The sequence below is a fragment of the Ovis canadensis genome, chromosome X (assembly GCF_042477335.2).
Source record: "Ovis canadensis isolate MfBH-ARS-UI-01 breed Bighorn chromosome X, ARS-UI_OviCan_v2, whole genome shotgun sequence".
Classification (NCBI taxonomy): Eukaryota; Metazoa; Chordata; class Mammalia; order Artiodactyla; family Bovidae; genus Ovis; species Ovis canadensis.
Window position 1 is genome coordinate 73,663,462 of NC_091727.1, and position 14,248 is coordinate 73,677,709.

The following is a 14,248-nucleotide window of genomic DNA, read 5'->3' on the forward strand; positions in this document are numbered from 1 at the left end:
TATATTTTTTGTAAGTCTGTTAAATTAGAAGGTTTCAGTAGAATATTTTCATTCCTTTGGTTTGGGAATCCACATAGAATAAATAATAAAATTATAAAGTTAGCATTCTGAAAATGTCAATGCAATTCATCTCACTTTTCCAAAATGCAATTTGACTCAAAATATGATGGATGAATTTCTGTTTAATCAAAATGATAACTTGGTCTCAAATATAATGTCAGTAGCCTTGAATTCTGGTAACTATACAGAAAAAGATTGATTAGAAATTTTATTACATATATTTAGGCATCATTGGAACATCTTAAATGTTCAAGTGTAGATAAAGCAGTTATTATTAGAAAAATAATGATATAAACAGTCATGTGTGGCTTTGGAAACAGACTCAAAGTGTTAGGAATTCTTCTCTCTGGATGGGTGGAAATATAGGTGCTATATGCTTCCTTTGCATATTTATGTTTTTCTCTAAAAGTTACCTTTACTTTTGTAGTAATATGAAAGAAAATTAAAAGAGCTAAGAGATAGTTTTTAAAAGATAATTAAAATATCTTAAACTTTCAGTGGATTTAGTTCTCATTTATTTTAATTTAACTATGACTGCTGTAATAGTTTGACTATGCTTTCATTTTCTGGCACTATTTAAAATATATCTATTAAATTAAAATGTTTTTAAAAACAGAAAAATGAACCAAGATTCCCAGTCATATACAGAGGCTGCAAGACTCCTCCCATGGCTCTCCAAATTGCCAATACCATACTACAATGAAAGGATATGATATTTTTTCCAAACAAATCAATTTTGGCTAAATTGTCTGCTGACCAACTTATTTCAGCTCAAATTTTGTGTAAGAGTACCCACTTCCAGCCCACTTGGCAAGAAATTTTGCCTTTCTGGTCTTGAAGTAAATTATCTGCTAAACTCATTCACAATAAGATTCTCAAAACATAATCACTGGGAGTAAGATCTGTGGGATAAAGGTTTAACTGGAACCCTTCAAATAGTACTGGTACATGAGAAAATACTTCTCTTGTGCTTAAGGCTACTTTTTGACACTACCAACAAATGTGAGAAGTAAAAATCTTTGGCTGAGACTTGAGTCTCAGAACTTTAGATTCTGGGTAACAGGGGAAAAATATCTTGTTTTTGAAGCCTTGAGGAATATGGAATCCTGGCTCATTAAAGATTAAAACCAACACAGGTCACAGTACTTAACATTTAGTTCACTAGTTGGGTCTACTCACTAGCATTTATGAAGAGAAATGTTATTTTCTGTTTGTAGAGACTATTTTGCAGAATGCCCCAGATTAGTCCACATAGCCCTAAAGAAGAGAAATGCATTGCTTTCATTCTAAAAAAAAAAAAAAAAAACAAAACTAATCAAAGGTAAAACCAAAATACAAACAAAATAAAATGTAGCTGTTTAAAGAAAGCTCTCTGAGGAAATCTTTTAATAGTTTACTTCGTTTAGGCTTTTAAATCATTCATCACAAATCCTTAGAATTTCAATCTAGTTTAACACTATTATATTTGTAGCATTTCCTTCTGTTGATTAATTACTCAAGTATTCTTCTTATTCAAAAATTTAGGCGTTCTTGTGCTGACTTTCTTCGTGAACAAATGTCATGTGAATACAGTCACCAGAAAGGACCAATTTATTATAGCCTATGGAGGACTGAGGGGAGCAATCTGTTTCTCCCTTGTTTTTCTGCTCCCAGAGTTTTCCAGAAAGAAGCTCTTCATTGCAGCAACCACAGTTGTTATCCTCTTTACTGTTATTGTTCAGGTAAACAAAACAAAATAGCACAATTTGAAATCTTCCACTTAGACGGATATGAGTAGTCCAACATTCTCTTTCTAGGTCTTGAACTGAGTTATATTTAGGAGAGACAATTATAGCGTGTGAAACAGTCTCTACAATAATTTAAACAGAACATTTGCCAAAGCTGAGATATTTCTTTTTAAAGTAATAGGGAAATGGATGAAGGTACCATTTATTTAAGTAGCTGACACCAACAGTTTTACAAGTAAAACTTGCATTTTAGCTACTTAAAAAGGTAAGGTTGGGGTTGAGTGCAGAGGAGGAAATGAATGAAATACTTTAAGAATTTAATTCTAAAGAAGATTTTCTCTTGAATTTTTTCTTTATCCTGTCCATATGATCATTTCTTTTTAATCCCCAATTTACTGCAGTTTGATTTTATACAGTTGGCCAAAAGAATATTGGAAAAAATATCTTAAAATATATTCAGCAACTTAATGAGATAGTATTTCAAATTTTGGCTAGAAAGTTTTAACTAGAATGATGATGGTGAATATGTGTGTGTGTTTGTGTAGTGGGAGAAGACAAGTCAGAAGATGAGAATTTGGCAGGCTTCTCTTTAAAATACTCATTTCTGTAGAATGGGTGAGATAATTGTTTAGGTTTTGAATGTTTTATTTTGTTTGTAAACAACTGACTAAGATTGAGTGCTTATAAATATAATTTAAAACTTAATGAATTTTATTAAACCTGTCCCAAATCAAATTGTGCTTTTATCTGGTTAACTGATTTTCACTTTAATATGTATCATGTAGCACAATACTACTTCAAAATACGAAGTCATTTTAAAGAAAAAACTTACAATTCCTATATGTTTTAGAGTTCTTACTTAATATCTCTGATACTATATCAATAATAGTCATGAAATGAAATGAAATGAAATGTTAGTCACTCTGTCATGCTTGACTCTTTGCAACCGCATGGCCTGAGGCTAACTCGGCTCCTCTGTCCATGGAATTCTCCAGGCAAGAATATTGGAGTGGGTTGCCATTCCTTTCTCCAGGAGATCTTCCTGACCCAGGGTTTGAACCCAGGTCTCCTGCATTGTAGGCACACTCTTGACTGTCTGAGTCACCAGAGAAGCTCTCTAATAGTCTCCTTTGATTTTACATTTCCTCCAAATATTCAAATGCATCTTACTCCTAGAGACGTCATCATTGACATTTACATTTTCCCACTGATTAGTTCAGTTCAGTTCAGTTGCTCAGTCGTGTCCAACTCTTTGTGACCCCATGAATCGCAGCACACCAGACCTCCCTCTCCATCACCAACTCCTGGAGTTCACTCAGATTCACGGTCATTGAGTCCATGATGCCATCCAGCCATCTCATCTTCTGTCATCCCCTTCTCCTCCTGCCCCCAATCCCTCTCAACATCAGAGTCTTTTCCAAAGAGTCAACTCTTTGCATCAGGTGGCCAAAGGACTGGAGTTTCAGCTTTAGCATCATTCCTTCCAAAGAAATCCCAGGGCTAATCTCCTTCAGAATGGACTGGTTGGATCTCCTTGCAGTCCAAGGGACTCTTAAGAGTCTTCTCCAACACCACAGTTCAAAAGCATCAATTCTTCAGTGCTCAGCCTTCTTCACAGTCCAACTCTCACATCCATACATGACTACTGGAAAAACCATAGCACTGACAAGGCAGAACTTAGTCGGCAAAGTAATGTCTCTGCTTTTAAATATGCTATCTATGTTGGTCATAACTTTTCTTCCAAGGAGTAAGCGTTTTTTAATTTCATGGCTGCACTCACCATCTGCAGTGATTTTGAAGCCCCCCAAAAATAAAGTCTTACACTGTTTCCATGGTTCCCCCGTCTATTTCCCATGAAGTGATGGGACTGGATGCCATGATCTTCGTTTTGCAAATGCTGAGCTTTAAGCCAACTTTTTTGCTCTCCTCTTTCACTTCCATCAAGAGGCTTTTTAGTTCCTCTTCACTTTCTGCCATAAGGGTGGTGTCATCTGCATATCTGAGGTTATTGATATTTCTCTCAGCAATCTTGATTCCAGCTTGTGTTTCTTCCAGTCCAGTGCCGGGAGCCAGTGTGAGGAATCCCGTCCGTGACAAGGTCATGAGGAAGGAAGCTGACATACGCAAGGCGTGCTCAGACTTCAGGGACCCCTCTGGAAATTCCTAAGCATGTACCCCAACAAAAATCTGCCAGCTTTTGTGCTCTGCTTTTCTACTCTTCTGACATTTTCTGGAAAAAGTCAATTCAGGGCTTTAGTCTTCCGCATTTGAAAGAGTGTTTCAATCCAAATACTCCTCTGATGGCTTTCTAGCCTGCCTGCAGGACTCCTACAGCTGTGCATGTGATTGTTTGAGGCCTCCTGACCGCAGGAGGCACAAGAAGCTTAAAACATCCTAGGAATGTAGGGGCTTCCGAGGAGTCAAAATCTTTAGAATAGGACTGATTAAAAGTTTCATTTGTTGAGTCAATGCTTGCTGCCAAATTTTTATTTGTAGATATAGTTGGTATACAGAAAAACAAGTAGTAGACCTTGTATTAACAACATTAGATCTTTGAGTTAAGTACCTTCTTTGTTATATCCCACTGCACCTTTGTTCTATAGAGATGTAACTTTAATGCTTTAAGGAGATGTAGATTAAAGAAAAACACTTCAGGGGAAACAAGATTAACATTCATTAAGGAAGAGAGCCAAAAAGTGTTAACAAGCCTCTTGGCCAGAAGATAATGTAAATCACCTGAGACCTTTTGTATACAAAATGATGTATAGAAAGAGTCTGAGCTGCGAAAGCTACATAATTTTGTGTTACCCATTGATCTCTGTGTTTTATAAAAAGTATAAAAGGCCTTCTGAACAATAAAGGATGGGGCCAGCTTCTTGGACCAGTTTCTCTAACTAGTCTCCCGGCCTGGTTTCTTGGGGCTCTGGCTCCCCCCGGGTCTCTCTGTCTCTTTCTTCTTCTCTCTCTCTCCCTCTCTCTGCTCTTTACTTTAACTTCAGGCTGAATCTCCACCTGGGGCGCGGAGGCTCGCCAGGTCTACTTACTTGCCCTGGCTGTTAAGACCCGCACGAAAGGGAGCTTAAGGCGAGGCACCCTTAGATATTCAAGTGGGCGCCAGTGGCCCAACGTAGATGGTGCAAATTCCTTGTCTGGAATTTTATTGGCCTTCCGCATAAACCAAGCTATCCAGCCCTCTTCCTCCACTTAATCTTCTTACTACACTATAGTTTCTTAATCTAATCTTACATTAATAAACAAACAAGTCTTTCCACGCAGACGCCGTCCACCCTTCGAATTCCCTGGATCCACCGGGGCTGGACCCCGGCAGTCCAGTGTTTCTTATGATGTGCTCTGCATAGAAGTTAAATAAGCAGGGTGAAAATATACAGCCTTGACGTACTCCTTTTCCTACTTGGAACCAGTCTGTTGTTCCATGTCCAGTTCTAACTCTTGCTTCCTGACCTGCATACAGATTTCTCAAGAGGCAGGTCAGGTGGTCTGGTATTCCCATCTCTCTCAGAGTTTTCCACAGTTTATTGTGATCCACACAGTCAAAGGCTTTGCATAATCAATAAAGCAGAAATAGATCTTTTTCTGGAACTCTCTTGCTTTTTCCATGATCCAGCAGATGTTGGCAATTTGATCTCTGGTTTCTCTGCCTTTTCTAAAACCAGCTTGAACATCAGGAATTTAAGGTTCACATATTGCTGAAGCCTGGCTTGGAGAATTTTGAGCATTAGTTTACTAGCATGTGAGATGAGTGCAATTGTCCAGTAGTTTGAGTATTCTTTGGCATTGCCTTTCTTTGGGATTGGAGTTAAAATTGACCTTTTCCAGTCTTCTGGCCACTGCTGAGTTTTCCAAATTTGATGGCATATTAAGTGCAGCACTTTCACAGCATCATCATCCAGGATTTAAAATAGCTAAACTGGAATTCCATCACCTCCACTAGCTTTGTTTGTAGTAATGGTTTCTAAGGCCCACTTGACTTCACATTCCAGGATGTCTGGCTCTAGATTAGTGATCACACCACCGTGATTATCTGGGTCGTGAAGATCTTTTTTGTACAGTTCTTCTGTGTATTCTTGCCACCTCTTTGTAATATCTTCTGCTTCTGTTAGGTCCATACCATTTCTGTCCTTTATCCAGCCCATCTTTGCATGAAATGTTCCCTTGATATCTCTAATTTTCTTGAAGAGATCTCTAGTCTTTCCCATTCTGTTCTTTTCCTCTATTTCTTTGCACTGGTCGCTGAAGAAGGCTCTCTTATTTCTTCTTGCTATTCTTTGAAACTCTGCATTCAGATGCTTATATCTTTCCTTTTCTCCTTTGCTTTTCACTTCTCTTCTTTTCACAGCAATTTGTAAGGCTTCCCCAGACAGCCAATCTGCTTTTTTGCATTTCATTTTCATGGGGATGGTCTTGATCCCTGTCTCCTGTACAATGTCACGAACCTCATTCCATATTTCATCAGACACTCTATCTATCAGATATAGGCCTTTAAATCTGTTTCTCACTTCCACTGTATAATCATAAGGGATTTGATTTAGATCATACCTGAATGGTCTAGCGGTTTTCCCTACTTTCTTCAATTTGAATCTGAATTTGGTAAAAAGGAGTTCATGATCTGAGCCACAGTCAGCTCCTGATCGTGTTTTTGTTGACTGTATAGAGCTTCTCCATCTTGGCTGCAAAGAATATAATCAATCTGATTTTGGTGTTGACCATCTAGTGATGTCCATGTGTGGAGTATTCTTTTGTGTTGTTGGAAGAGGGTGTTTGCTCTGAGCAGTGCATTTTCTTGGCAAAACTCTATTAGTCTTTGCCCTTCTTCTTTCCGCATTCCGAGGCCAAATTTGCCTGTTACTCCAGATGTTTCTTGACTTCCTACTTTTGCATTCCAGTCCCCTATAATGAAAAGCACATCTTTTGGGGGTGTTAGTTCTAAAAGGTCTTGTAGGTCTTCATAGAACAGTTCAACTTCAGCTCCTTCAGCGTTACTGGTTCGGGCATAGACTTGGATTACAGTGATATTGAATGGTTTGCCTTGGAGACGAACAGAGATCATTCTGTCGTTTTTGAGATTGCATCCAAGTACTGCATTTTAGACTCTTTTGTTGACCATGATGGCTACTCCATTTCTTCTGAGGGATTCCTGTCTGCAGTAGTAGATATAATGGTCATCTGAGCTAAATTCACCCATTCCAGTCCATTTTAGTTCGCTGATTCCTAGAATGTCAACATTCACTCTTGACATCTCTTGTTTGAACATTGATTAATACTATAATCCATTTAAGACCCTAATTGAGGGTCTTGAGGTTTAGGTGTTTTGGAGGGATATTGTTGGATGATTGCAGTTGTAGACAAATTGTACATTGGAGAACTTCTCATGTTATTCTAGTACCATCTAGTGGTGAAAATATTTGCAGAAATTTAAATTTTGTTTGAGAATGAAGTCCCACTGGGGAGAAAAGAGCAAAAGTACACTATATACATACATACCTACATATATATATATATATTTTTTTTCCTTAGATATTGATAAAATTGCCATGATATGCTTCAGGTAAATGAGTGCCTGGCCCATGATCAGTAGAACATGTTGTTGTTGTTTTTCTTCTGTGATATACTGGAGATATTCTGATTTGGTCATTTTTACCCCATTATTCTTCTTGAGGGGAAAGGAGTACTAAAGTTGAAATCAGAAGACTTAGTTGCTAATCACAACTTCAATCCAGATGAGCTTTCTAATCTCAGACATTTAAATGATTACTCAGTATTCTTTTTTTTTTTTTCTTAGAAAAAGGATACAGGACTTATCTTTCAGGGCTGTTTTGTTGTAACGATTAAATAATAATATAAATTTAAAAGACATTGTATTTATAAGATGATATTGTTATTATCACTATGACTGAGCACACTTAAGTTATCTTCACACGTTGTGTCAGTTTATCAGTTCTGCTTACCTACATTTTGGATTCAGCCCTCACTGTTCCACCAAAAATTATTCTTGGCAAAATGTCTCTTCTGGCTTCCAGAAGGGCTTCCCTGGTAGTTCATATAGTAAAGAATCTTCCTGCAATGCAGGAGACCATCAAAATCCCAAGTTATGATAATTCTTTTTCCTAACATTATAAAACTTGTCAGCAAAGTTTTATACAGTTTAAAACTTCTTTCTTGAAATGCTTTCTTTTTTTTTTTACTTTTCTTAACATCATACCCTCCTAGTGTTTCTGTCTTTCTGGGAATTTGCTGGATGATCCTTTTCTGTTGGGTCTCTAAATATGAGAGTTCTTCAGTATTAGGTCCTGGACATTCAATTCTCACTATACTTTTTCATTAGATGTTTATATTCATTTTCATGGCTTCAAGCACAATATAAATTCTGATGACTTCTAAATGTTTGTCTCCAGCTCAGCTATCTACTCTGAGGTCTAGATATTTGCATTCAACTATTATGTGATACTTACACTTGGATGTCTCATAAGAACATCACAGCTGTGAACTGGGGGAAAAAAAAAAAAAAAACAACTAAAAATTGTGAGTTTTGTTTTATTTAGTGAGCTTACTGAGGACTATAGCCTGGGAAAAAGCCTCTCAGATACCTCTGAGAAAGTGTTAAAAAGTGGTAAGAAAGGAGCCAGGATATATAGGAGCTTTTGCTGGGGCGGGGGGGGGGGGGGGGCGGGGGAAACATGTTGTCCAACATAAAAACATTGCTAATTACAAAAACCAAACATCTCAAGTTAATAATTTCAGTGCTTTTCTATATATGGGAAGATGTAAGAGACTGAGTGCATTGAAATTATTCCTTAGATATGAATCTTAACTTTCCAGGGGCAGTGTCCTGTTTTGTTTTGTTTTTGTTTGTTTGTTGTCGTTGTTGTTGTTATTTCCCATTCTGAATTCCCCTAAGGGCGTAACTTTGAGGATGACTGCAAAGGCTGGTGGCAGGAAACAATCATTGTTTATTGGAAGGGCAGGTAGTATTTACTTTTTTGTCCACATAGCCAATATGTCTACAAAAGATAAATCTGATCCTAATCTGTTTTTCTTCTATCTTAGTAAATGACACTGTCATCTATCCATTTACAAAGACATTCTACAAAAATGTAGACTACATATTTGATCATTTCTTTTTACTTATCCCTCACATCAAGCCCTGTGGTTTTTATTTTTTATTTTTATTTTTTTAGATATCTATTTTTTTATTTTTTGGGGGATTTTTCTTTTATATCTTCAATATATGTACTTGATTAAAAAATTTAGATATATGAAATTGTATTAATGATATATTTTGATTCACAACACCAACACCAATTTGAATCATTGACCCAGTGAAAGAAAGAGAAAGTGTTAGTTACTCAGTCATATCCAACTCTTTGTGACCCCATGGACTGTAGCCTGCCAGACTCCTATGTTCATGGAATTATTCAGGCAAGAATACTTGAGTGGGTTGCCATTTCCTTCTCTGGTCTCCTGCATTACAAGCAGATTCTTTATAGTCTGAGCCACCTGGAGAGCGTGCTGAAAGAAAGTGAAAGTGTTAGTCACTCAATTGTGTCCAACTCTTGACATTCATTTATTCATTCATTCATTCACTCAATACTTCTAACAGCTGTGAGCCCAGCACTAAACCCAAGAAAGTTAATAATAATCTATGCCATGCACTATCCTATTTTCTTTTATCTCTCTCTCTATATATACAGGTGACTGATATCCTGAGTAAATAATTTATTATTCTCTTGTCTATTAAAAAATGCTTTTTGAAATCACATATTATACACATAGACACACACATAAATAATATATTGATCAGTTTAAATTATTTTTTAACTATATAAAAAGTGTCTATTGGGGGTGTGTATATGTATGTTTTACATGTTCAGTTCAGTTCAGCTCAGTCATGTCCACCTCTTTGTAACCCCACGGACTGTGGCATGCCAGGCTTCCCTGTCCATCACCAGCTCGTGGAGCCTACTCAAACTCATGTCCATCATGTTGGTGATGCCATCCAACCATCTCATCCTCTCTCCATCTCATCCAACCATGTTTTGCATATAGCCTTCGGGAATTTTTTGGTCTATTAACATTAACATTTTGTTAATAATATTTATTTATATAGTTGTGAGTAGCTGTAGCTTATTAATTGTCAGTGCTCTACCATACTACATTTTATGATTATATACCAATTTATTTATTAATTGTCCTTTCAGTTGATAAAGCTTTTCTTTTTAATTTTTAAAATGGTATTTTCATGAGTATTCTCATATCTATCTTCTTGTGGAATCTTTGTGCTATTCTCTATTACCATTGCCATCATCTTAGTCCAAGTTGCCATCACGTTTCCTAAACTGCCTTAAAATTTTCCATTTTCCTTTCCTCTTTTAATCTATTATTCCCACAAAATCAAAAGCAATATTTTTAAAACACAAATTGTATTACATACCTTCCAAAATTCCTTTATTGGCTCTTTTTTGACTTTTAATAAATTCCAAAACACTTAGCATGACTATAAGCTATCTCTAACAAGTATGGCTCATGTCTACCTTTGAAACGCCATGTTTTGTGGCCATTCTCCACCTTGTTCACTGTGTTTTAAGCCTCTTGAACTGCATCAACCTTGACAAACTTTTTCTTCTTCCAACATGTCATTCTCTTTCCCCCAAACACTATCTCCTAAGTTCCTTGCGTGTCCATCTTCTTTTCATGCTTCAATCCTCAGCTATGTACAGCCTCCTCAGAGAAGAATTCCCAGACCACTCTATGTAAGTATGTTTGATTCCATTTCTGGGAGAGCAGAAACTGTAATTAAATTAAGCCTTGGTTTGATGGTGTGGGGCTTAGTATAAACATCTCCGTTTTGGGCTTACTGTTTTGAACATTTTCATAGAATGTATCACTATATCTATCATCTGTCTGTTTTTCTTTTTTCTTTTTTGGGGTGGGGTTGCTAATTTGTGTCCAACTCTTTTGCCACTCCATGGACTGTAGCTTGTCAGGCTCCTCTGTCCATGGGATTTCCCAGGCAAGAATACTGGAGTGGGTTGCCATTTCCTTCTCCAAGGGGCTCAGTGGTAAAGAATCCATCTGCCATTGAAGGAGATGTGAGTTTGATTTCTGGGTTGGGAAGATCCTCTGGGGAAGGGAATGGCAACCCATTCAGCATTCTTGCCTGGGAAATCCAATGGGCAGAGGAACTTGGTTTGCTACCGACTATGGGGTCATGAAAGAGTTGGATACAACTTAGCAACTAAAGCATAGCAACAATAATCTATCTTTTAACCATTCTCTTCTCCACTTGGGTGATGTCTGTCTCCTTGCTAAACTGAATTCCATGAATGCAGGAAATAAATATAAATTATTCACCACTATATACTCAGTCTACTAGTGTGGCTCCAATGAAATGTGCAATAAATTTCTGAAGCAAGGAAATAAATGAATAAATAATAAATAAAAGTTAATATGGAGTATGAATATAAATTATGAACATTTGTAGTAGAGGTTTGAAATCAAGACTATTTTTTTAAACCATGATTTTTATTGATTTACTCAAGCTTCACTTAACCATATATATGATTTACTACAGAGATTCAAACATAAAGAATAAAATTTTGTCTCTCAACTATTCTACATCTTTAAAAGACCAGAGTATAATAGTACAAAATATGTAAAATGAGTTATAAGAGGAGATGTCACTGAGTCAGGTTGGTTTGACACCTTTATTTTATTTTTTTTTATTTTTATTTATTTATTTATTTATTTATTTATTTATTTTTATTTTTTAAATTTTAAAATCTTTAATTCTTACATGCATTCTGAAACATGAACCCCCCTCCCACCTCCCTCCCCATAACATCTCTCTGGGTCATCCCCATGCACCAGCATTTTCTATACATCTGTGTCTCTTTTGCTGTCTTGCATACAGGGTTATCATTACCATCTTTCTAAATTCCATATATATGTGTTAGCATACTGTGTTGGTGTTTTCTCTTTCTGGCTTACGTCACTCTGTATAATCAGCTCCAGTTTCATACACCTCATTGACTCTGTGGGAGAGGGAGAGGGTGGGATGATTTGGGAGAATGGCACTGAAACATGTATACTATCATGTAAGGAATGAATCGCCAGTCTATGTTCGATACAGGATACAGGATGCTTGGGGCTGGTGCACTGGGATGACCCAGAGAGATGATATGGGGAAGGAGGTGGGAGGGGGGTTCAGGATTGGGAACTCATGTACACCCATGGCGGATTCATGTCAATGTATGGCAAAACCAATACAGTATTGTAAAATAAAATAAAGTAAAAATAAAAATAAAAAAAAAACAAAGATAAAGTTGTAATCAAGTACTATAATGATTTTGGACACTATGAACATGTTAATAAATTTAAATAAAGAACAAAGAAAAAATGCAAAAAAAAGCATTAATTTTGATCTATCCATGGTAGACTGAATAGAATGAATTAAGTTAAATGAAGATGGAGAGTCATGTAAAAGTGTTTAAAAATGCAAACGTGGAGTCAGCCTTTCAAAGACAGGTCATTGGACAGATCTGCTCATGGTGGGAAGCTTTTTATCTGTGATAAACACTGTTAAAGGATACAGTTATATCCCATGAAAGCATTGTATGGTGATTTTTTTAAATGCCAGAATGAATTTAGTGGAATTGCATAACTGAAATATCATCTAAAAAGCAGGAATTACGTGAAATTATTTATGAAAACCGTGTGAATAAGATGATCACCTGACTTTGAGCAATTCATATGCATTTACAAAATATTGCATAGCTCCAAATTGGAGAAGAAGCTTTTGGGGTGGCATGCTTATTTGGTGTGTTAAAGCAATCAGGCCCACGGTAAGGCATTTTTGTCATTCAGAAGTGCTGAAGAGTTGATGAAGAACTAGGACACCCCTGAGATTCTTTTAAGTTGCAACCTTAACATTAATGAAAATTATTACCTGCTTCTTTCCATATTTTTGAAATAAGGTAAAAATAGAACCCTCATGGGAATGCTTTTACAAAATATTTTTAAATTGACTAAGTAGTGTGGAAGTTCATTTGAAAACAGTAGATTTTGTTTATTTGCAGCCAGGTTTTTCTATATTCCACTTTATATTTCTTACTTCAGTTCATAACACTTTATTAAAGTCCTTGTTTCCAAATGTAGATCCCAGGGCAAATCTCATCTTCTCTTACTTTGCATTCAACCATACTTTGGTTTAAAAAGACAAAACAAAGCTAAAGAAAGAGAACTCTGCAAAGAGCAACTTGGCTTACAGTAGTCATCCACAGAAGAGCCTTTAACTTCCCAACATAACTGTATCTGTTCCTAACCTCTTCTTTCTGTTTCTTATAATAGAGCTGGGGGTTTCTATCTCAAGTTATCCTCTGTAATCTATTCCTTTTTTGTCTTGTGTTTTCAATCATTTATTTTCTCTCATGTATATTTACACTCTTCTCAGCTAGATTCTTCCCATCAACTTTAAATAGGCTCAAGCAACTCCTACTTAAAACACACTACAACTACACTAAAATAATGTTCTCTCTTGACCACATAAAACTTTGTTGCTCCCATCTCTTTTAGTAAGGTTACTAATGGTTATTTGCCATTCTCATTTCACTTGAGCTTTCCCAGGGATTACACAAGTCAAACTCCCACATTCTTGAAATATTCTTTTTGTGTTTTGTGACAACTGACTTCCTGATTCTCCTCTTACTTCTCTGGTTTCTCTTTCTCTGTTTCTTTTACAAGCTTATTCTCATTGTGTGTTTATTCATTCAGTTATGTCTGACTCTTTGTGACTCCATGGACTCCCACCGGGCTCCTTTGTCCATGGGGATTCTCCAGGCAACAATTCTGGAGTGGGTTGCCATTCTCTTATCCAGGGATCACGAATAATAAAGACAAAGTTATATACCAGAGGTATTTGGCAATAATTGAAATGAAAATCTCTTGCAGCATTTTGGCTCTGTGATTTAAGCACTTTCTGATTTTGAAATATAGTGGTAGATTTTTTTCAGGTTTTTAAAAAATGGCCCACATTTTTGTCAACAATATATACTCCTGATTGATCCTTATAAGGGAAAATCACAGCACATCCCTCTAGTGTTAGACCAATGATCCTTCTGAATTTTAAGAAAATGTTTTAAATTTTTGTCATGGCCAGTTTAAGACACCTGTGAATATGTGTCTTAAACCACACATAGACACACACAGAGACACACCAGGGAAATATTCAAGCACTAATTTCTTATTTTTAAATTTAAATTTATTTATTTTAATTGGAGTCTAATTACTTTACACTATTGTAAAATAGTGACATAAACATGAATCCACCACTGGCGTACACGTGTTCCCCATCCTGAACCCCCCTCCCACCTCCTTCCCCGTATCATCCCTCCGGGTCATCCCAGTGCACCAGCCCCAAGGATCCTATATTGAACCTGGACTGGCGA

The 14,248-nt window shown here is 36.5% G+C and overlaps 1 protein-coding gene across 1 annotated transcript in view; it reads left to right on the forward strand.

The window, feature by feature from the left end:
• The window catches only part of LOC138930752 (sodium/hydrogen exchanger 2-like), a 72,004-nt gene that overhangs the window by 34,255 nt on the left and 23,501 nt on the right, over positions 1-14,248 (forward strand). The window contains exon 5 of the mRNA XM_070291194.1: positions 1,585-1,781. Within this exon, the coding sequence (XP_070147295.1) occupies positions 1,585-1,781 (197 nt within the window). The remainder of the gene's footprint in view (positions 1-1,584; positions 1,782-14,248) is intronic.